Below are 24,464 nucleotides of genomic sequence, written 5' to 3' on the forward strand. Positions count from 1 at the left end.
GGGGTTCAGGATTTAACTGGATGGACCCAGGTTCCTGGGATCACAATAACCCCACTCCTGCCCCATATCCCAGTGCAACCTCCTTCCCAATCAGCTGAGATAGCATTCCCTCCCAACCCTGAGAGGTGAAGGATTACCTGCTTGGGGCACCTGGTGGCTCAGTGATTGAGCGTCTCCTTTTAGTGCAGGATGTGATCCTGGGGCCCTGGGATCACATCCTGCAACAGGCTCCCTGCATGGAGCCTTCTTCTCCCTCTGCCTGTGTCTCTCTCATGAATAAGAAAAACCACCCTATTTGTCAGGGGTCCCTGAGGTCAACAAATTAAGGACACCTGCCAGCTGCACCCTAGAGTCACTGGTGCTAACAGAAGGTGGCCCTGTGGCTATAGAACAGAGGCTGGGACAGCAGCGCTGGGTGTCAACTCTGTGGCCCCTCCCCTTCTTCCCCAAGAGAGGAGACCCACCCCACTGTCCTGGGTTCCCATGCGCCCCTCCCGACTCCCCTCCCACCAGAAGGACATGGAATCAAGGATACATTTTAAAAATTGTTTAATGGAACATAAACTCCTTTAGAAAAACATTCAGCCAGGTGATAACACCCATAGAAAAAAACACCAATCTCGTGTTTATCTTTTTTAATTTGGCATTTGTTATTTGCATTTATATTAAAGCAAAGTGCATCTTTTCTTTATTTTTCTTGTTTATACACATTGCACAATACATAAATAATGATGCTTATAAAACGTCTTTATATTTACAAGTAATAATATATTTATATATAACATAAAATACATTTTTTCTTTAATAAATCTCAGGGTTTTTTTTTTTCCAGGAGTCCTTTCTCTCTCAAAGCACTACAATGCTAAATTTCCAATGAGAATGCTTCTCTTGTTCATTTAAACCTTTGTAGTTAGAAAAATAGCTTATGTTAAAGTCTAAACATGCTCATTGAGCTAAGAGCAGTGTCAACGTATCATACGAGTGTATGAGTTGTAGGAGAAATGAAAGAGTTAGGTGTCAGCCCAGGGCGGTACCTTGGGTTATGATGGACCGAATCCTTCTTGGTGGGAAGGGGGTGCTGCTGAGAAGTCTCCCCTCCCAGGGCTGCTCCCCTGGCTGGTCTAACAGCAGAGCTCAACACGTCGGCGGCAGAGGGGAGGAAAATGCTGAGCTGGTTTTCGGGGGCAGGGCGGGGGGTGGGGTGGGGGAGATCTGATGTGACCAGGGGCAGGGGAGAGGCTGAGGGGCTGCAGAGGACCCTGGGTGGGCACCAGTGCGGCGGGGCGGCCGGGCAGCCCTCAGGAAGCCCATCTCAGATATACCCAGGAACAGATGGCCAAAAAGGAGAGACGCAACAAGGACAGGAGGGCGGCTGGAGGGGAGTCAGACAAGGAGGAAACAACTGGTTCTGGTTCAGCCTCTTGTGGGGCTGCTTCTAAGAAGCCCGCAGACAGACCCATGTCCTAGAAGGGGAGAAGCGCGGATTCCCTGGAGAGTGGGGGACGGAGCCCGGCTTCTGGCTCGTCTGGAACCTCAGCTGCCAGCTCACCCGGGTCCTGCCTCTGTCCCCCTGAGCCTGTCCAGAGGCAGGAGGGAGGGACACAGCATGGGGGACCACAAGCTACTGGCACAGACACCTGAAGGAGACACCCAACACATGCATACTCGCCCAGACACAGGAATCCAGGGACCCCCCGCTCCCCAAAGTGAGGGCCTGCTGCCCGTTCTGATGCTGTGTGTGGTGGTGCGGATGGCTGCTTCCCCTTTTCTTCCCGGGGTGTCCTGCCAGCCAAGCCGCCCCCCCCCCCCCCCCCCCGCCAAGCCTCCCTCCACGGACAATTCTTTTCATAAGCTATTTCTCAAAGAACAAAACAGAACATAAACAGGAACGACAAGGGGGGGGGGCATAAAAACAACACACTGACCGACCAAAGAGTTTGCATGAAAAGCAAGCACTCGGGAGGAAGTATTAGCAGCAAAGTAGTTTGGGCCGGGCCGGCTGTGCCCACGGCTACCGGCTGTTGAAGATGACCTCCAGCCAGCACGGGCAGCTGCTGATGAACTGGCGCGTGTAGCACTGGCCCCAGCCCTTCACGAAGCTGATCTGCACGGTGAAGCCAGTCCACGGCTGCTGCGTGAACTCGTGGTCGTTGGGCCGCCGCAGGCTGTACGCCTTCTCGTAGTCAAAAGCCTTGATGGAGAAACCGGGGAACACTTTGTGCACCAACAGCGTCCTGGAGTCCGGGTTGTCCAGTGTGGCCGACTTGATGAAGATGGGGTAACTGCTGCGGTTGTAGACCCACACGCCGTCCACCTCCCGCGTCAGCTGGATGCCGCAGCCGATCTTGCTCCGCACCTTTTGCACCAGCTGACTCTTGTTGTCCGAGTTGAGCTGTCCGAGGCAAAAGCCATTCCCCTGAGGTAGATCATAGAAGATATCCAGGGAGGGCTCCTGGACGCAGTAGAGCCTCCCCACTCTCGTCTTCTCCTCCCAGTATGCCACCACGCACCAGTGTGACCGATCCCCAGGCTCCAGAAGAAGTTGGGAATCTGTAAGACAAGATGGTGGACACGGTTGGTGGTGATGGCAGCACCGGCTGGGGGGACACTTCCTCCACCCAGCAAGGCACGGGGACATCCACACGTAGCCCCACACCACCCGGGCTCTCCTGAGGGGAGGGGGTGGTGGGGCTGCCAGCCCTGCAGTCCTGGTACCGGGGCCCAGTGACGGAAGAGCCCGCGCTTCAACACAGGGCTCACTGGGGGCTCCACCTCCCTCCACTCCCCGCCTTCATCGGGTCAGGGACCCAGGAAGCCAGCACGTTTGCCTGTGGGGCCAAAGGAAGCCCATCCCTGTAGAACTCAGAAGCCAGGGAACTTCAGTCTAGCTTCACTGGCCCTGGTTCCGGGACAAGAGAAGGCCTTCCAGATGGCCTAGAGTCACGGACTTCAAAAGTCAACGGAACGGGAAAGGCTCGCTGCTCTTGTCCCTGGTCCTTGTCCTCAGGAGAAAACCAGGGCCCAGAAAGCCCGTTGGGCAGGTCCCCACAGATGACAGACACAGCCAGACTCGGAACCCAAGTCTCCAGGGCCACCTACGGGGCAGTCTCTGCATGCGTCCCCAACTTCTCAGATGAGCACCTCGCCCGTGAAGGAGCGCTATCTGGTAAAAATGAAAGTGCAGGTGGTTTGGGGCAAAAGCATCTATCTTTCTAATAGAAGAAAATCAGCTCTCAGTGTGTCTGTGAGCAGCAGCCTTGGACACAAAGGGTGAATTCACTGGAAACGCCAAATCACAGCACGCAGACTGGTGTTAACCCAGACTACTTTGACGAAGCTTCCTCCAGCCCAGACAGATTATGTGTCTGAAAGGGGCTGACCTTCCCTGCCTGTACCTCCCCTCCCCTCCCCCCACCCAGAACCAGGAGACACCTTGCCCTGCTCCACATGCCCCCCCACACCGGGGGCCCCTCCCAGTCTCCCTAGACTCTGTTCTCCCCACAGGCAGCCAGCAGGCTGGGGTGATTCTGGGAAGGTGACTTTCCTAAACAGGCGCTGGGAGCTTTAAGGGGGGGGGGGGGGATACAGAGGTAGAGGGAGCCCCAGTGGCTGGCATTCCAACTCCTCCTTAAGCTGGAGCCAGCAGGGCAGGCCTCAGACTGGGAACCATAAATCTCCCCAGCCGGGCCAGGCTGCAGGAACGCTGTGGTTTGTGGTGGCAGGGTGGGGACCGGAAGTCTTGTATTTGTTAACAAAAATGGGGAAAGGCAGGCGCAGAGGCCTCCTGCCTTCCCCTGCAGCCCTAGCTTCTCACTCACTGGGGGTTCGGGGCCCAAAGGTGGGGGTTGGCCGCGAGAGAGAGTGGGGTTTTTTTGGTTTGTTTGGCCTCTGATTTTGAACAGAGGGTGGATGCTGGTGGCTCCACCATATAGCCTGGCAGCAGGGGGGTGCAGGCGGCCTCAGGGACCCATGTTCTGCTGCCCCAGGAGGCTGGGTAGAGCCAGGAGGCTGGGTAGAGCTCAGCACACAACTGCTTCCAACCTTTACAGGCATGTTAGGACCTGGGAACCAGGCAGCTCCTTTTTTTTTTTTTTTTTTTTTTTTTTTGGCGGAGGGGAGCAGCAGCCAGCCTCGCACCTCCGTAGGTGTTCGTAAAGTCTGTTCTGTAAGTACAAGCATGCACTGTGACCACAGAGGCAGATGCCACCAGCCTTCTCAAAGGCCTACCGGGACAGCCGCCCAAACGGGGAAGCCCAGGGCTCACTGCTCTCCCTCCATCCCCTCCCTCTGAAAATCCACCCCGGAACCCTGGCCCGTCACCCCCAAAACACATGGGTCTCTATAAAGCACAAGTGTGTCCAACGAGCGTGAACACACGTGTGTGTTATGTGAGCATGTGTGTGTTTGCGTGCGTACTCTGGAACATATGGAAAAACAAGAGAAGGACATGGGCTCCAAGCAGAGGTGACTCATCAGGCATTAACTTGTTTCTGCAAAGTATCCATCAACTGCTAATAAACTCGTGAGTGCTGGCAATCTTTGAACTCTTGTCGAGGGAGTTCAGCTCTGAAGGCTACACCAAAGACCCATAATATCCATGTAAATAATACTCTGGCGAGTTTGCTTGAACGGAGAAAGCCCTCTTCTGGAGGGCCTGGAGGGCCTGGAGGGCCGGGAGACGGCCCTGCTGTTTTGGGGAGGAGGGTGTTTTGAAACGTAAGAAGCTCTGGCTCATGATCCCCACACAGGGCAACAAAGCTGGTCTGGAAAGAGGACTGGGGGAGTCGTGGGGCAGGAGGTTCGGGAGACCCTCGGTGGAGCTTCACCAGGAGCACGGTCCCCCTGAAACCTGCCCCCCCCCCCGCAGGCCCCAGGAAGAGAAGGGGAGGGGGACAGGGTGCAGGGGGAGCGGGGCGGGAGCTGGGGGGCTGGACCTGAGGCTGAAGGACTGGCCTGAGCCCTGGGGGGGAGGGGGAGTGTTCTTGGCGGTTCTCTTTCATCTGTGCAGCCTGCCAGACATCCCTGGAAAAAGCCTTTTTCTGTTGAGCTTAATGGCCCAGCCCAGATAAACAGCGGTGTACTGGGTGTCCCCGTGTGCAACAGAGACCCCCATAAGGCCATGGGGAGACGAGCTGCCGCCGCAGGACCCTGACAGGCTCCCTCCTCCTGCAGGCCTGTCTGCTGTCACCCCCGCACCCCGGCTGCGCCCCAGCGCCCGCTACCCCTTCCTCCTCACTGCTCCTGGACTATCTATGCCACAAAAACATGCTCCCCGGCAAAACCATGGCACCAGCGGGGGCCTCCTCTGCGCACCACACTTCTGGGGGCCCGGGACAGCTGCTATGTGGCCGGCTCAGGGCCTCACCCCCAAATTTCCCACCATTTGGGCTCATTTCTGGGAAACACTCAGCATCACCTTCAGAGAAGCATAGTTCCCTGAACTGGGCCACAGCTCACAGGCGTCTCCCCACAAAGGTCCATGCTGTGCTCCTCAGGGGGTTTCCCTGGCCTGGGGCAAGGAGCTGAGGGGCTGAGAGGCTCCTGCCCAGAAGTCTCCTTCCCTCCAAGGACTAAGGAAGCGTCTCAGGAGCCTGACGTTGGCTTCTCCTCCCGGTTGCTGATACAGAACCTCCAAAGGCAAGACTCACAGGCCCTTGTTAACTCTCCCCAGCTTTACAACCTTTTCCGGTATTTTCAGCAACTTCTCTCCCTCCTCAGAAAACTATACAGGGGCTTGTTTTAAAACTGTATTTGTGCATTTTAAAGCATCCAAAAGAAAAGCTGTGTTGTAAAAAGCCAACTAATCAGATGCCTGCTCACAACTTTTTCTTTTTTATTACAGTTGAGGGAATTTTTGGAGCAACCCCAGAAAAATGTTGAATCTGCCTAAAATTCCTTTAAAGGTTGTTCCCCCCCCCCATTCCTCTTTTCCCTTAAAGCATAAAAACCTCCCCTTTAAAAGGAAGGGGGGTGGGTGTCGAGAGGGAACGGATTTTGCTTGTGTTTGCACTTGCACGAGGGAAGACCACTTAACAAGGAGCTCCCTGCCTCTTACAAAGAGTTATTTAATTACTCTGGTCATGAATGAACAGACCTGACCCTTTTAGAGGACGGGAGGCTCATGAAGGACTCTCGTGGCCCAGGGTTCTCAATGGCACCGGGTGACCAGCTCTCGGGATTTTACGTTTTCACTTGAAGGTGCTGGGGGCATGAAGAGAAAAACGGCAGGAAGCTCAAGGAGAGACCCAGCTCAGTCATACACTGAGACAGTGCCTCAGTCATACCACTTCTGGTCTCCAGCTTACGGAGCCAATCACGGGGGCCAGAGAGGCTGACCTGCTGCTAAAGCACCCAGGGGGACTGTGAGGACAGGGCGTGCAAGGGAGCAAGGCCAAAGAGGGATCCCCGCGCTCCTGGCCTCTGGGGATGGGAACACAGTGGGGAGCAGGCCACTTCGGGCAGCCCCAGGGCTGGGGCCTCTGCGTTAGAAGTGCCCCAGGGCTGGGAGTAAAAGGGGTGCAAAGCGGGCTCTGACCCATCCCGACCTCTGTGAGGCACTGGGTCTCCACTGGAATCTGCCAATGGGACTCGGCCTGCACACACACACACACACACACACACACACACACACACCCGTTGACCCCACACCTGGACGCAGGGCGCGGGGACGCGAGGCAGGGCCGGCCGCCCGCAGGCAGGTGGGTGGGTGAGGGCAAGCAAAGGGCATCAGTGAGTGGGAGACGCAGAAGTTAAGCCGGGCAACCCCAGAACGCAAACACGGCCCCGCCTCGCCCGCCGCGGGTCCAGGGTCCTCCCTCTGCAGGACTCAGGCGCCACCAGCGCCACCAGCGGTTGCCTCATCCTCCCCCCACCTCAGACATCTCAAAGGTTAACAGCTCCCGTCAGCCCTGTTCCCCACCCAGCTCAGGAAACTGGTTGCTTGGGCAACCCTGCCGCCGGCCCACTCCTGGGACAAGGACCGAGATAACAGGGCGACCCAGTGCCCATCTGTCCCGTCGGCTCTCAGCCCCAGTCCCGGGGGAGCCCGCGCGCCCCTGGTCTGGGACGCCAATGACCCAGCACTAGAATAGACACCTCAAAACCAGCTCAGGGGTCTGGGCTCGATTCGCGGTCTGGGGTGAGTCCTTATCTACAACCTCACCCGGCAGCACCAAAGATTCTGCCAAGGTCCCCTCGATTCCCCCGGAGGGCAGCCCGGGCGACCCTGGGGTTTGGAGACAGTTACCCAGTGGCAGGGTTGAAACAAACCCGAGGGGAGGAGGGCGGGGGGTGGGGGTAAATGGGTGACGGGGACTGAGGGGGACACTTGACGGGATGAGCACTGGGTGTTATTCTGTATGTTGGTAAATTGAACACCAATAAAAATTAATTTATTAAAAAAAAAAGAAACAAACAAACCCGAGACCTTTCCTGTTTACCCCGCACGCACTCAGACAACCCCCATCAGCATTCCCCCAAGTGCCTCCACCGAGGACAGGAGGTGGTGGATTCCGGCTGGCCCAAGGCAGGACTGAGAAAGTGGGGTTGTTTTCAGGGCTCTGCGACAACATCACCTCCAGGGAGGTGGCCGGACTGGGGCGTACAAAGGGCCTGCTTCAAAGGCCAGGACACTTGCTCCGGTCCCCGTGGCCCAACCAGCCGAGCTCCCCCCAGACCCACCCCCAGGGAACTCTGGTGTTGTGCAATACCCACTGCCCCCCAGCTATGGAGCCAGACACCCCATGCAGGCCAAACTCCATGGTGCCTTGGTGGGGGCTTAGGCTCTTCCCTAAAACAGAGCTCCCACTGCCAGCCTAGGGCTCTTAGGACAACCTGACCCAAAGTGGCCAGGGGCCAGGACCTGGCTTGTGCCTGCACATGCTGGTCTCATCTCTCAGACATCTTGTCTTAGGTTCTCTGGCTGCTTAGAAAATGCTACCCCACCCCCTGTGCCCCCCAACCCCACAGGGAAGAGAACAGTCTGGCCCATGCCCAAACCTAAGAAGCGTTTACTATGTAACAGGCCCAGGTGGAAGGGGTTCATCCTGACAACCCCATGAGGTGGCATCCTACTACTGTCTTCATGCTAAGGAAGTGGAAAGGGGCACAGAGCGCTAGCCAGAGCTGGAACCCAAGGCCAGAACACAGGCCGGTGTGAGCCACAGGGGGCAGCCAGCTCAGACCTCAGGCTACTGGCCCTCTCCGAATACTAGAGGGTGAAAAAATCAGTGTCCTTCAGAACACGCTTTGGAAATGTGATGCCTACGTTAGGGCTAAGCATGGGGTCCAGATCCCCTGCGCCTAGTGGGGAATGAACTGGTTTCTTTGCCAGCAAGCCACTGGACTATCTTGGCCAAATGGCCTGCCCTCCTGGGGGCTCTGTGTGACCTGTCCCTAACTAATAGGAAGGAGGCCGGGGCACCACAGGCGCCCTTTGAGCTCTACACTCTCAGGTTACCCTCTGGGATTCACAGAAGTGCCCAATCAGTATTAACACTCGTTCCATTTGTTTTTACTGCCTCCCGGAGAATAAGAAAATCGCTCTGGGGAGCCAGGGCACATTTTTGCATTTGATTTGCAACAATAAGGCAAAAAAAAAAAAAAAAAAAAACCCAGAGGGGAAAAGAGATTTGAGTCAGATTTTGCTGCACCCACCTACAGACCAATTGATTTCTTTTTTAAACTTTGGGAGTTCCAAAACCGTGTTCTTTTTGTCCCGTCGTTCCGAGCCCTGGGGAGAAGGTGGATTCCCCAGGCGCCGGTCTGCTCATCACCACATGCTTCCAGAGTCCACCCAGGCCTGGTGCCCTCAATCTTCTCACCCATCACCGCCCTGCCGCCCTGCCTCCCGCGAGCTCTCTCGAGCTTACCGATTTGGCAGATCCTGCTGGTCTAGAAGACTGATTCGTGACTGTGCCTTACAGACAAATTATGATGAGTAATCAGTTACTAAAGCTACAGTGGACCCCCCTTGCTCCCCAAACGGGCCCCACCCGTCTCCCAAGACCCTTCAAACGTCCAAGGCTATGGCTCCCCGCCAGGGGGTCCCTCCTAAGAGCAGTATTTGGCCAGCAGAGAATATAATTGAGGGTAGTGCCGGGCAGGGGAGGGAAGCCACACAAATCAAAAGCTCCCGTCTGTCTCGCCAGCCGGGCTGACACGGCTTCCTGTGCCCCAGCCTTCCGCCATGCAAATTATAGCGTGTACCCGGCTGCCTGCCTTCTGAGGAGGCCAGCTCTGCACGGCTCCAAGAGGACTCAGAGGAAGGGTGGGGACTCCCGGCCCGGCCAACTCCATTCATAATATTTACAGTAAATGGGCCTCTCTGGCTGTTGGTGGTGTGCACCCAGCCTCATCATTTCAAGTTTGAATTTCAAGACACTTCCCCTCCATTACGCATCATGAAGTTCCCACCGTTACCTCCCCGCCCCCCGCCGAAATAACTCAGCAACTCTCTTCAGAAAGGGGGTTCACACACCTGCATACATATACAGCACCCCCAGACCTGCAAGGTGGTATCCGCCCCACTGGGTAGGATCCTAGCCACTCCCAGGAAGACCCAACAAGAGGTGGGACCATCACACCACAGGAAGATGTCCAAGACCTAGCCTGAAACTTCCCCACTCACCTCCCTTCTGGAGACACCGACCCCCACTCCTCCTGCAAATTCCACATATGGACTCCCAAGGGGGAATGCACACACAAATTCAACAAAAAATCTCTTAAGCCACCCAAAGGTCCCTCATTTTCACCTGTGTTGACCCTCTCCGGGTATGTGGCTAGTGCATGTTCAAGCTCAGTAAGAATCTTAATAAAAAATGGATGTAAATGTCAAGGACGCGACCCCCAGAGGTACCAGTTCTCGTCTGGTCGGGCCGGTCTGGGGCTCTGCAGCGGGCTGTGGGCCCCGCTCTAATAACACCCTGTGCACACTGACCTCCAGTGTCCTGACTGGCAGGACAATATTCCAGGACCCAGACACAGGCCCAGTCCTGCCTTCCCCCCCTGCCGCCCCCCCCACCCCCCACAGTTCCAGCTCCACTCCAGCTTTTCTAGAGGGTAGGAAAACCAGCAAAGACGTGGAAAAACACAGGGAGAAACAAAAGTCCTTTTCATCCCTCCCCTCCCCCAGCTCCCCTTGTTCCATAACAATTATGAAAACTGTTGGATGGGATGGCATTTTGAACATTTACTGCATTCCGGGCCCATACATTCCAGTGCCGGATCTGATGGAAAAGCCTCCTCTGACCAGCTCCTGGCTCCCCACCCCCCTCCCTGATCGCTCCCAGAGCCCGTCATTCCTTCTCTTTCTTTACAACCCTACACCAGGGCCTGGCCAGGCCAGGCCCACACTGTACTCAGGGAAAAACAACACTACGACAGACTGGAGACAGTGTGCAGACTGGAAAAGTTAATCATTACTTCTGTCTACCTCTGTAATCTAATCTCTCTGGCTTTGACACACTTGCTGTTCAGCCATCTCAGCCCTTTCACCCCCAAAGTACCTAGGGCCTCCCAGGCCCCAGGCCCGCCCTGGGCCCTCCCTGTGAAGGAAGAATAAAGTCTCCCCCACCCCGGACTACATAGGAAGGCCCCTGGAGTCTACCATAAATCGCCAGCTGCTCTGTGCCCCACATTTTAGAGGACTCTGGGAGCCTCATCAATTTGGGTTCCAATCTGGCTTGTAGGACTTGTAAGAGAGTCAGGGCACCCCGGCCCCCACACCCCCACACCCCTCCCCGCCAGGGCTCCCCCTCCAACCCACAAGTAGGATGGCCAGTCTGAGTCCCCCACCCCGTGCTGCCCCGTGCCACCAGTCCACAGACACACAAGACAAGATGGCTCTGCCCTCTGATGCGGCCTCAAAAACTCAACCTAGAGATACCATGTGACCTAGAAATTCCACTTCTGATGTATATCCAGGAAGAGTCTGGAATAGATTATTTACATACCCATGGTCACAGCAACATCGTTCACCAACAGCTAAAAAGTGAAAGCAGCCCAAGTGCGTCCACTGAAGGATGAAGGAATAAAGACAGACACACACACAGGAAGAAATGACACTCTGGTGCGGCTATGACACGGATAAACCGTGAGGCCACTGCGCAGAATGAAATAAGCCAGCCCCAGAAGGTCAAATACGGGATGATTCCACCGCATACCATCCTATGCGGTACCTACCTAAAGCAGCCAAATTCAGAGATGGAAAGGAAACCGGTGGCTGCCAGGCGCCCGGGCTGTGGGGGGCAGTTAGGGTTTTGTGGGGACAGAGTCTCATTTTGGGAAAGCGAAGAGGTCCTGGAGAGGGATGGTAGGAAGGCTGCGTGGCGACGTGATGGACCTATGCCACTGAGCTGTCTGCCTCAAAATGGGACCCGATGGGAAATGTTGGGCATATTTTGCCCAGAAAGAAGTTGGAAGGGAAAAGAAAGGAGGTGGAAAGGGAGAAAGGAAAAAGAGACAAAACAGTAAAGAGAAGGCCCTGCCTCGCCCTCATGTTTTCCTGTGCTCCCCTGAACCTACTGGCCTTCAGTATAGGAGACCCACCCGGAAGGCTTCCGCCCATCACAAGGATAAAGGCCCCCTGGAAATGTATGCAAATTTTTGGTATGCATATGTATTTTTATGGGGAAAGATTCCACGACTTTCACTCATTCTTGGGAGAGTCTGTGAGCCAAAAATGCGAAGAACTATAATCTTTTTATTCGAGAATGCAAGAGGCCCTCAGCTACCCACCACCTCAGCAACAGGGGGTCTCATTTCTATCCGCCCTCAAATCCAAGAACCAAAGAGCACAGGTCACAGGATGCCTTGCAAGATTACCGCAAGGGGTCTGGGGTGGGACCAGGTCCAACCTCTTATTCTGTGGATAAGGAAACTGAGCTATAGGGCAGGTAAGGCCCAGCAGGTCGGCGAAAGGCAAAAAGCCCAGCCTTCACCCAAGAGAAGTGGGCTAGCCCCTCGGGAGAGACAGCTGGTAGGGGGTGCTCCCCTCGGCGGTCATTCTCTAGGTCCTCTCCCCAGAGAGCCCAGGAGTTGGGGAGGGGAGGGACATGATTCTGAATCTAGGCAGGCCCCCAACCCCAGGCTTCTTCTCCAGGAAACAACCCCCCCATGGGTTTTTTTTTTTTTTTTTTTTTTTTTTTTATGATAGTCATAGAGAGAGAGAGAGAGGCAGAGACACAGGCGGAGGGAGAAGCAGGCTCCATGTACCGGGAGCCTGATGTGGGATTCGATCCCGGGTCTCCAGGATCGCGCCCTGGGCCAAAGGCAGGCGCCAAACCGCTGCGCCACCCAGGGATCCCCCCCCCATGGGGTTTTAACTGTGATCCCCCTGAGCTGGAGCTGGCCATGGGGCCAATCTACTTCGAAGGGCTGTACCGGGCACCCAGCTTGCAGGGAGACCCAGTTCTCTCGGCTCTGGGTTACTGATTAACGAGGGGGAGAAGCTGTGCTGGCTGAGAGGCTGTCCCGGGACTCTCCCGTGCCCTCTCCAGACCCTTCCCCTGCCCCCACCCCACAAGGTCACTTAGCCTCCTAGGGAAGGAGATGCTTCCAGGTCACCAGGTGCTTGGGAGCCGTGGCAGCAGAGGGACAGGGTGCCAGGGACCACCGCTCCCCCCCGCAGTGGCAAACGCGGAGAGGCAAGAGTCCACAGGGCAGTACAGCCCCGCGTCATAAGGTTTCTGTTCCTGTTGAGTGACCATCCCAAGTTCAAAGTGAAAAGGCAATTCAAAGTGAAAACGAACCAACCCGGGGGCGCTCACAGGCCCGGGCCAGGGAGCCAGCGATGCGAGCTGCCTTCCGACAGAAACTCCTGGCCTGACAGGATGGAACTGCAGCGGGCATGAGTTCGCTCCTCTCTGCCCAGATCAAACCCCATGCCCGGCCAGTTCCCTGGTGGTTCTGGCCGGTGGGGACCGCAGCAGGGCGAGAAGACACATTGAATCAGTGACCTCCACGAACAGGGGGTGGTGCAGAGGGCAGGGTGAGCGTGGAAATGAACACATTTCAGTCGCTGCTGGTTAGATGGCCTCGCCCCAAACCGCCCAGCGGCCCGGGGGCCTCCCTCACCTCACTGGCACCGCAGACGTGGGCCTGTCCAGCACACTGGAAGTTAAAAAGCAAGAATGGGTCTTCGTGAGAATCAAGCCCTCTGGGGTTCTAAAGGAAAGTCAAGATCCAGGGCTTCAAAGGTGGCCCACCTGCCCTGTGGCTGCCAAGACATCCTAAGAGCATCCTTCCAGACGCCTGTGTCAGCGATGGCCTCACCGCCGCCCCCCCCCCACCAGCCTAGGTGCTCGTCCCACAGCACAGCCAGTGCACGGCGGGTCACCTCCACTCCGGCGGGTCACCTCCACTCCGTACTGCGCTCCCGGTACAACCAGGGCCTGGATTCTGAGTCTCCCTCGTAATGTCACTGCTATTATCTTAACAATCAAGGCGGCCGAGGGTGGGGGTGGAGCTGGGGGAGACAGACCTCTGCGTATCCACAGCTTTGTTTTATCTCCACTCGCAACAGACCACACAACCAAAGCAGAGGCAGAGGCAGAAGCCGATGACAGGAAAGCCCTGCCTGCCCTGCGTGCTCAGACAATCACCCCAGGGGCCCATCCCTACACCTCTGCGTGTCTGACAACACCTCACCCCATGGCCCAGCTCCGAGCCCAGGGGCCCTTGGCTCCTTCAGGCCTGTAGAGAAACTGCCTGAGAAGCTGCCCTCCTTCTGGACTCCCCACAGAGCCACGGCCTGCACAAGAGCCCTCTACCTCGCTGACCCGGTGACACCTCCAGATGTACCTATTCGTCCTTCCCTGGGGGGAGGGGGGGGGCCAAATCTGCATGCTCCACACCTTGCAGAGCCTGGCACACAGTAGGTGCTCAATAAATCATCTGTGAACCAATGAACCAGACAGACACATGCTATGGTGGCTTCTCCCCAAGCAGCCGGCCCACCCAGCTTTGCACCTGCCCCCCCCCGGGGGGGGGGGCGGAACAAGGAAAGGCTGCTGGGAGGGGAGCATGGCTTCCAGGCAGGGGTCCAGCAAAGCCCAGGCCGCAGCCCAGGTCCCTGAGGTGCACCTCCTTCCCCGCTAGCCTAGCTGCGGCAGACCCAAAGAGGTGATTCCAAGCCCGGCGCCGGCCCGGCAACCTCCGTGGGCACACCACCTGCCCACAGCATTCTGCTTGGCGTCCTGCTCTGTTTGGACAAGTTCCGCTCTCCGAGTGTTCAACAATGCTCTTACACACCCCAGGGCTCTTGTTGGGTTATGAAAACAAAACAATGCACGCTAAGGGGAAAAACAGCTAGGGCGGGCGGGGGGCAGGAGTGAGGGGGGAGCAAGCGAGAGCCACACACAGACGTGGCTTTCTGGTCTCCATCCGCGAGGGGCCCTCGGCAGCACGGGCCCGGGCACTGGCCCATGTCCCCAGAACAGTGACATCATCGAAGAGAGGCCTCAGGAGCCCAGAGATAATAAGTAAATGGAAACTTGTGTTTTTACGCTCAGGACAATATACACCTACTTCTCCGGGCCGCGTGGGGCTGCGGCGAGCCCTCCTTCTGCGGAAGCTTCTGGGTGTGAGCCACACCATCTATCCCCTTGCCCGGGGGCAGAGCACTACTGTACCAGGGAAGCCCTGAAGCCTGCTTCCCTTCATCGCCTCATGAAAGCGCCCTAGAAACATACTCTCAGAAGGTAAGGAATTTCTGGGGGTGGCGGGGGAGGACTCGGCTCCAAGACCAGAAAAGGTGGGGTTTTCCACATTTCCTAACGTGGGTGCCCGGCATGGGCAGGTGGGGAGTCAAGGCTGGGGTGGAAAACTGAGGGCACGAGCAAGTTCTTATCCATCCCCCTGACCAAAAAAATAATAAGAGGGTTTTTTTTCCCCCTTTTGCAAGTTAAAAGTGAGCAAATGACATTGGGTGGGGCTCCGTGTGGAGGACCTCACGCAGCCAAACCAAAATTCACTTTCAGCCAAGGGCTGCTTGGCCTCACCATTTGGGGAAGGACGCCGAAAAAGTCATGAAAGATTCTTTAGTCAACCAGGAAATAAGGCTGCAGTTAACATTTCAACTGAAGGTGACCTTTCTGGTCAAATATTTTTTTAAATAATAAAAATAACATAAAGTTCCCAAACAGCCCCTTTCTTAAAGAAAATGGCCTAAAAGTTCTCGTGGGAGTGGAAGGGAAGGAGGAGGGAGAAAACCCAACAAAACAACCCCAACCCCCCTTTCCCCCCACTCCCCCGCCAGGGCTGGCGTCCTCATAGCTGCTACCTTTCACGAACAACTTTTTTCTGGAGTTCTTCTTATAAAAGGCATGATGCAATTTCCTGTCTCATCCCAATATTTCCTGTTCTCTTACAAGGTGAAAGTTATCACTCTGTTTTAAACAACTGTCCTCCACTCCGCAGAAAGTTCCTTTCTCCATCCAGCGCCCCATTCCCAGCATGAGATCTCCCCACCTTAGCGTATAAATGCGATTGCGATCGTGTTCTTTAAAGAACCGGCTTGAGTATAAAAAGCCTCCACCGGCTTGAGTATAAAAAGCCTCCACCTCCGTGCGGCAGACAGTATCCCAGATCCAGATCGTAAGTCCCCCACCCCAGGTCCCCAAGGACACCCCACGGGGAGACATGGAAGGGGCGGGGGCATCCCAGCGTGTTTGGGTAGAGCCGTGGCCGACAAAGTCAATGTTGCTTTCTTGGTGTGTTAGCCACTAAATTGAGAACTGTGCCTCAGCAGTTAATAATATCTTCCTGCTGAAAATAGCCCAGAGAGGAAGCCTCTCTGTGACAGTAGGCACCCGGCCAGACTCTGGGTTAGCCATTCAACACCGAGGAGGAAGATGGTAGGACCAGTGGTGACCTCCCAGTGCTGTACAGTAACCTTTCACGACGCTCCTGCAGAGGGAGGGCTCCCGGGCAAGCCACCCGCCTCCCTCAGCAGCCCTATAAACCTCCGTGGGGCTGTCCCACAGCCCAGGGGCCCCGGCAGAGCTGGGGGAGGGGTCTGGGTGACCAAGAGGGGAGGTGGGGGGGCCAGAAGGCAGGGGCCCCAGGCTTCAGAGGACAGCTCCTGCATGGGTCTTGCTTTCTCATCCCTGGACTGACCAGGCAGCAGGCAACCAGGCCGGGGAGCCCAGGAGGGGAACAGCATGTGGGGCAGAGAAGGAACAAGTGCACTCACTTCCCCTGCAGAAAGGTCAAGCTAGGAAAGAACCACAGGGAACTTTCCTGCCTCTGGTTTCTGCAACCCACAAGGAAAAGGGAAGGTTGGAAAAAAAAAAAAAAATCAACACCGAGAAGGGCCAGCTTCTGCCGGCTTCTTCAGGGAGTTAAAGACTCAGAGAAGACAGGCTCCTGGACTATCAAGGGGAGCCCCTCCCCCAACCTAGGAAACCTCTGTGGTACTTTGGGAAGAAGTGTCTGTCAACAGTAGATCCCAGGCACCTAACCCAAGTCTCTCCACTTACATTCTCTGGAATCACCATTCTTGATCATCCAAATATCTGTGTGCATTTACAAAAAGCCAGCGCAGGTCACTGCTTTTAAAAATTGAGGTAAAATACACGTAACACTGAGCACCAGTGAGGTGGAGTGCGTTCACACAGCCGCGTAACCACCACCACTACAGAGTTCCAGAACACTGCTACCACTGCCAGAGGAAACTCCGTCCTGCCGTCACCTTTACAATGTCATTAACAACAGCTAAGTCGACAGGAGGAAGGTGCAAAGTCAATGCACCTCGTCAAGTTTCTCCAATCAAGCAAAAATCTTATTTGAGAAGAGGCTCCTTAAGCCAAGACAGTCAAATCCTTCGCTACGAGAGAGAATACACAGGATCACAGAAAACCAGCCCGGCCACCAAGAGAAGCCACCAGACAGTCCCCGCAGGGACACACACCCCTCCACACATTCCACCGGGGGTTCCTCAATGTGTCAGCACGCTTGCAGTCACCTGGGGGGAGGTTCAAAAAATACTGATGCTGGGCCCCCACCCGCACACTGTGATTCGGGAGATCCCAGGGGTTCACATGCACAGGCAAGTCTGGGACCACCACCCCAGGCTGGTCTCCCCCACCTGCTCTGAAGTTGCCACTCCAGGTTCCAAGCCCAGACCAAAGTGAACAGCAGCAGGGCGATCACAGCAAACTGGCAAGAGCAGTATTTCAATACAGTAACAGCAACAATAAAGATGCAAAGAAAGCCAAACTTGAGCACGACTCTGGCATTTCCTCACTTTCCACTGCCCTATTGGCTCGAGTTTGCTGCAGACGCTCTGCCTGGCTGCGGCCAGGCTCTGCTAAGGAGGCCCAAGGGGGGCGCAGTGAGACGTAAGGTGCTAGATCTTAGCCCGAAGCTGAGCTGGAACCTGGCCCTCACCTGGCTCCCCGCCCCCGCCCCTCTGCTGGGAGGCCCTGCTCTGCCTCTGTGACAGGACACAGGAGGCAGAAGCCCCTCTGGTCGGGCCAGGAGAGCAGCCTGGATCTGCTGCAGAGACTTTCAGTGCGGTCTCCCTGTACTTAACCCCTGCCTGACCACTTCATTCTTGGAAGGACAAAAGGGGTTTCATGAGTGAGCCCTCATCTGGGGCTGAGAGCATGGCCGCAAGCATCGCAGACACCTGAGCAGACACCAGTCCAGGACTGGTCTTCACCAGGGGTGGGTGTGCACCAGGTGAGCTGGCCCAGGTCATTACCCTGGCATTTAGTGAGATGTGGGCTGGGTCCCTAGAGATCCAGACTGTCTGGATCTGGTGGGGGAAGGGAGTGTGTAGGTAAGGAGCTCACTCGTGGTCACATGTGCTGGTCCATCAGACTCCCCCCAAAGCCCATGTGCTCTTGGCCACTTGGATGAGCTCAATTCACCACTACCACGACGGCCACCCCGGGCATTAGAGACCTCAGGGAGCCCACACGCTGCGTGTTCCCCGGCAGAAGGAGACATGAAAAATAGCAACAGGCACCCGGGTCCAGATTCCCAGGGTGCCATCACCATTACAAGCCAGACAATAAGTAATTGTTCCCATGGAGCTCATGAACTTTGCTTAACAAGGTGGAGCGACCTTTCCTAAGCTACTTGGTTTGGGCCTAAATTGACCATGGGACTGAGTCAGAGCACATTTCCAGATTAACTAGGTAATTCTGTAGACTCTTCTTTCTCTGTGGTTATCACAGATGCCAGCAGGGACCAAAGAGAGAGAAGGAGACAAGTTCCAGGAGTGCCCGCTGACCTAAGGACACTTCCAACACCCACAAGTGGGAATCAGAAGCTATACATGGATCTTAAGACCCTCCCTTGGGCGGGTGTCTCTCCAGTAAGCAGGACTGAACGGCCAGAGTTGAGGCTCTCCCTCCCCCCCTCCCAACCATACAAGACACGTCGAGTCCGAGTCCGTACCTATGTCACCACTCCCTCCCACCCTTCCTTGAATTTCATGGTGGCATCACTCTTGAAGTTTAAATAACTACAAATTGCTGGCCTCCAATCCCTGCCTCAACCCAGGGAGGCACTTACTGCTGAGGCCCAGCCAGCTCCAGACGCTAACATGTACAGGAGGAGGATGAAGGAGGGGTCTGTAGCCAAATAACCCAGAACCTGCAGGTGAAAGACAGTGTCCCTCAATCTGCCCAAACCAGGAGAGCAGATGAACTCAGTGAAAGCCCCACAGGAACTCCAGGTGGAGGCTGCAAAGATAGCAGCTTCTAGCACACGCTTTTGATTACCAGGGATACAGTGAAGGCTCTGAGAGCAAAACCTTCCACCTTGTACCAGCTAGCCATGCCTAGAAGCCCCTGTATCAGACCCCTTCAATGTGGGTATTCCTGGGCCAGGACACATTCCAGGAGCAAGGGCCTACCCTGGAGTTGCATGCCTTTCGAAGGGCACTACACACACAGAGCCTAAGTGGGGGGTGCCTAAATCAGAGTTCAGGACTCATACACTAACCCCCCCACCCCCAAAGTGCATACCCTTTCTGCCCACCTACCCCAGGCTTGTCTCACAGCCTGCCTGTGGGCACCTGCCTGCTCGTGCGTCTGTGCACGGGACCGTCTATCTGTCCGTCTGCAACACACACGCGCTGCACATGCGCGCGCACACACGCACATGCGTGCGCACACACACACACACACACACAAACCATGCACCAAGCAATCCATCTGTCTCAGAGAGCCGGCTGTCAGAAATGAAAGTACAATCTCCTGGAACCGAGTCCCAACCTTCTAAAAATGTGCTGTCTTCCCAGACTGAGGAAACTTGCAGGGGTGGGGTATGTTTCGCTGCAAGTACCGCAGGCCTGGGCCGTTGCCTCCAGGCCAGACCCAAGCTGCAAGGCTGGATTCCAAATGCAGCCGGAGGGCCTGCTCCCAGGACTCCCACCCGCCCACTCCCCTTCCCTGCAGGGGAGGGACGGGCCAGCCACGGAGTCATGGAGTCACCCCGGCAGTTCAGGAGGGGAATGCCTTTGAGCATACCCCCACCCCCACCTCCGAGGCACCACATTTTCACATTTGGCTGTTTTTTCTTTCCCTTCTTCCTTTGCCAAGAGAATCAAGCCCTGGCTCCCACTCCCGACCTTCCTCCCACCCTAAACTGAGCCCCATTCATTAAGCCCGCTCTCAGCCAGGGCAGGACAGGAAGGAACACAGAACACAGGGCCTGTGAAAGAGATACTCAGAGAGGTTATTGCAAGGGGGAGGAGGACAGACCCTTGCGGGCCAGGGCGCCTTCACCACTCCCCACCTTGATGCCCACTTGCCCTCCCACTTCCTGAAGCCAGCTCCCAGTGTCCAGCTTCTGCTGACCCTTTCCCTGGGCAGCCCCCACCGGCCTCATCCTCCGAGGCAGACACACCCAGGCCACCCCCCTCCCCTGCCCACAGGAAGATCAACTTGGGAAGGAGGTTTGGACTCACTCCATTTGCAAAAACCCCCGTCCTAGCCCCGGGGCCACTAACTCATCTTTTAGGGGGCACTCTCGCTACAAAGGGTGTAGCCCTGGATTTTGTCCACGCCCATCATCTCCCCTCCTGATACCCCCAAGCCACTGGGCACCAACCCAAAAATCTAAGTTTCTTCAATTTCCCCCCACAGTACATTATTAATAAACTGTTCCAACTCTGAACAGAAAGAAGAAAGAGCTCAAACTTTGAAGCCTTGGGAATTAGTAAATTAAGAGCTAAAATTCAAAACAAATGCTCTTTCATGTGGAGGCCCCCTGGTCTTTTTCCTTTTGCAGTTTTGTTAAAGCATTCGATCCCTTCAGAGACAACCACTCCTCCCTAGCAGCTCCTTCGTAATCTAAATGGTTGCAATTACCTGAGGGGGTGGGGATGACAGGGAGCAGTGAATCATTGTTTGACGCCACCCCCCCTCCCACCTCCACCCCCCCTCCCACCTCGTGTCTTTCTAGGACTGGGAGAGCTTTGGGAAACGCAAAGCCCACCCATCTCCATGTCCGAAGGCGTTGACTGGGGCCTGCGGTGGCTCTCGGGCCACCCTCAGGCCAAGGGAGGAGATACTCCGGTGTCCTCATCGTCATCGTTTCCCCCAGCAGAGGAGACAGACGAGATGTTATCAATAACAATAAGACAACCCTTCCGAAAAGCCCCCTTTCAAAAGCTACCACTTCCCTTGCTTATTTCATGTGGTTCGAAGGGGCTGGGCCTCCTCCCTACACGTTCAGGATTTAAAAAATAAACCCATCTAACAACATCCTGAGTGCATTGCTCTGCAGCCTTAGAAAGCAGAAAAAAACGCAGTCCCGTGTGTGTCCCCCCACCCCGTTCTTGCAGGTTCCCCTTCCTCCCCCACTGCGGAGTCTCCCCCCCCCAGAAGCCCCCACCCCTCTCCAGGTCCTCTTCTTCCTGCTCACTCCTCATTAGGATCTTTGTGTAAACAATACCCTCCCCGCAGACAACAGAGTATATAGTGCACTGAAATAAAAACAAACAGGGGTCTTCCTAGAGGTTCTCGGGGAGCTCAGTTCCTGGAGGGGGGAGCCTGGCAGGAGCTGCCCAGGATGAGCTGAGCACGACGGATCAGGCATGGAGGGCATGACCCATCAGAGGTCACCTCGCAAAAGTGGGCACACCACAGTCCACACCCCCTCCCCGATGCGATAACTTTACTGCTTCCATCTGAGCAGCCAGGATCCTAGGCAGCGTCGCAAAGTGAGAACAACAAATGCAGGGAATTCTGTGCAATTTCGCCTCACCCCCTCCCTCGGTTCACTTTCCCTCTTGCTTTAGCTAGCTCTCAGAAAAGCTACTGATGCCAACACGGGGTGGGAAGGTCAGGGGGAATTAGGGCATCTTTTGAAAAAAGGGGAAAATGCTTCCCACTCTTACGTTGCTAGAGTTTCTCCAAGTTTCTGCCTCTCTTCTCCTGCCCCCCAGGGACAATGATGCTCAGGCTACCCGATGCCCCTCCCTCAATCCCATAACCCTCCAGCACTGGCATTCCAGTGCCAGTGCGCCCCCAGGCAAACCTTCCCACCGGGATAGCACCACCTCCATCCTGTAGGGCCTCCAGACGTGCCCTACAGAATCCTGCACTAAGCTAGACTGGGAATTAAAACCTGCCCAGGGCAGCCCTGGTGGCGCAGCGGTTTAGCGCCGCCTGCAGCCCAGGGCGTGATCCTGGAGACCCTGGATGAGTCCCATGTCGGGCTCTCTACATGGTGCCTGCTTCTCCCTCTGCCTGTGTCTCTGCATCTCTATGAATAAATAAATAAAATCTTAAAAACAAAACGAAACAAAAAAAAACCCTGCCCAGAAGCATCCAGAACATCTATGCAGAACTCCCACCCTACATTCAAGATCTTTCCTCAAGTTCCCAAAAGGTGGATCCATCCCCTTTCAAACACCTGATGCACTAAGGACAAACGGGGGGGAAAAAAAAAAAAAAGAATTTAAACCTGTGACACCAAAGTCGGCAAGTGGAAGCCCCTCGAGCCGGGAGCGGCTTCCAAAATAACCAGGAAACACAGCACCCCACCAGTCCGCAGCTGGCCCCCACTTCCTCATCCGCATAGCAGGCCCCTGGTCCTGATGCCTCCAGGACCGCAGAATGAGCCTGAGTTGCTGCGGATGCATCCAGGGCAAGTACATAAAAGTGAGAATTCATTCCAGACCAGCTGGGGCGGCAGGAGGCCACCCCCATTCCTCCAGTCTCCAGCCACTTCAAGAGGTCTTGAAATTGCCAGGAAAATAAGAGAAAATGTCTCACCTGAAAGCCCCCCAGGGGCCAGAAAATTCGTTCCCCCTGTTTCAGCGGAGGAAGGCACAGCATCTGGACAGTCTGCTGTGGATTTAAAAAGGGAGAGAAAAATAAAGACACAAATAAATACATACATACATCCACCAAGAGTAATTTCTAAGCACACACTAAAGAGCATTTAAGAGAAACCACACATTCCAAACAGCCAACTGACTCCCACCACGATGCTGATTATTAATGGTCTGCTCAGGCTTCGCTGCCCACCGTAAGACAGACCGCAGCACCTTGTCACCCGTCTGGGCTCTGGGCAGCCAGTTAATCATTAGTCAAGTCAGGCTCGATCACAGACTGGCTGGAATTTCTTTATTGCAAGCAAGTCCCCCATTGAGGAAACCAAGTAGCTCACAGGGTCAAAGGACGCCTGGGTTCTGCTCCCAGCCCCCACTGCTGTCTCCCTACTGTCCCAGAGATCGATCAAGGGTGAGGCCTCCTTGCTCAGATCCAGTGGCCCCTCTCTGCCACTCCCATCCACCAGTGTCTCCGTCATCTTGTTAAAGACAGACTTCCCAGTTCTTTAGGACATTCTCAAGACTGAGCTTGGGCTGAAAGGCCTTCCTTCTCCTTTTTAACTGACGTTCACTCAGTATGGCAAAGCGCATAAATCTCAAGAACCCAATGATTCCTACTCGTGTATACACCTGCGTAAAGCCACCACCAGACCAGGACAGAGAACATTCTCAGCAAGGCTCCCAGCCCGAAGGGAAATGTTCTACCTCCTTCCAGGCCTGGCCCAAACTCCTCTCTGGAGACCTTCCTGGGCAGTCCCAGACCTGCAGGCTCCCTGCCCTTGGTTCCTATAAAATCCTTCTGGCAGCCAGCAAGTGGGGTTCCCTTCTGCTGTCTTTGCTGATCTTTTACCTTCAGATCCTGTCTGCCCTAACTAGACTAGAAGTTTCTCTTCCACAGCTTTGTCACCCTCGGGTGCTCAGCACGGTGACCCAGATGTGTATGAGAATGGCAATTCTAGCTGAGAAATGGCTTGACAACCTCCCTCCAAGCAACTAAACCAAAAAATAATGCCTGTGAACCACAACTAATTAGTCACACGAAACGAAAATACACAAGACCCTGTAAGCTCGTCACGCACCATTGCCAATGCCAAACTTCCAGAGAGCCATCGAGAAAGGGGCTCCCTGGCTCCACCACAAGCACACTAGGTTAAAATAGTGCAATTCCAATCCCCCAACCACCCCAGGTCACCAGCAGGATGTCCCTGGGGTGTGTCCTACCAGTTTCCCACTAGAACCACTTGGCCACACTTGGCAAAAAGGAAACCAAAAGCAGGAGCAATCGAGAGGCAAGGAGTGCACCAGCAGTCTCCATCGCCCCCCATGCCCGAAGGAGATGGGGGTCTGAGCGTGGCCTACACAGAACCCCAAAACCACCTCTGGGTTTCTGCTGCCTCTCCCTAATCCCAGGACACTCTTCCCTCCCCTTCCCCCGTCCCCGTCCCCGTCCCCATCCCTGTCCCCGTCCCTGTCCCCGTCCCTGTCCCCGTCCCCGTCCCCGTCCCCATCCCACATTCCCTGGCATTCCCTCCCTCTCAGCCAGGAAGAACAACTTTTCAAGGATTCTTGCCAAGGGAGGGGTGGGCAGAAGAGTAACAGGGGTGGGCAGGGGAGAGAGAAAAGACTATGTAATCTCATTTTACCAGGATAAAGTGTAACTCCTAACAGGAATATACAGTTTTACAGGATACACTTAATCAAATGCAAAACAATGGGGGGGGGGGGGCAGGAAGTGGAGCCACTTGTTCAGTGGTGTATACCCTGCACTTTCTAAACTACTTTGATGGCCTTCACCGTGTTCTAGAGATAGGCCTTACCTACCCACAAGCGGAAGACACCCCTACACCCAACACGATGACGGATCCCACGGCCGCAGGCCCCCGCCCCCACCCCTACCTTCCTCCAGCTCTGGCTGGCTGCATCCCAGGGGCAGAGTGTGTTTCAAAGGAAGAGCCCAGCATCTCAGGGCAGAGCTAGGACCACATTCAGGGTGTCAGCCCGGCTCAGATCAAAGGTAAGCCAGCTCCGCACCGGCAACCACAAGCGTTTTTATGAAATGGTGCTCTGCCCTTCTGCAGAGCCTTTGATCTCAGGAGGGATTTACAAACATTAATTAGGCCTCTCTACCACCCCTGTGAAGTAGCAAAGTATACCTGTTCGACCCGCACCC

General features: G+C 55.4%; 1 protein-coding gene across 2 annotated transcripts in view; it reads right to left on the reverse strand.

Annotated features, from left to right (window-relative positions):
- Window positions 1-532: 532 nt before the first annotated feature.
- Window positions 533-24,464, reverse strand: part of SMAD7 (SMAD family member 7) — a 29,503-nt gene continuing 5,571 nt past the window's right edge. The window contains exons 3-4 of one of the 2 annotated variants that reach the window (XM_041760254.1): window positions 22,236-22,307; window positions 533-2,550 (exon numbers count right to left, since the gene is read on the reverse strand). In XM_041760254.1, coding sequence (XP_041616188.1) covers window positions 2,012-2,550; window positions 22,236-22,307 — 611 coding nt within the window. In that variant the 3' untranslated portion in view covers window positions 533-2,011. Of the gene's footprint in view, window positions 2,551-22,235; window positions 22,311-24,464 lie in introns of both variants that reach the window. The other variant, XM_041760246.1, reaches the window with a different exon arrangement.

This window comes from Vulpes lagopus, chromosome 1, assembly GCF_018345385.1.
Source record: "Vulpes lagopus strain Blue_001 chromosome 1, ASM1834538v1, whole genome shotgun sequence".
In the NCBI taxonomy this organism is placed as follows: domain Eukaryota; kingdom Metazoa; phylum Chordata; class Mammalia; order Carnivora; family Canidae; genus Vulpes; species Vulpes lagopus.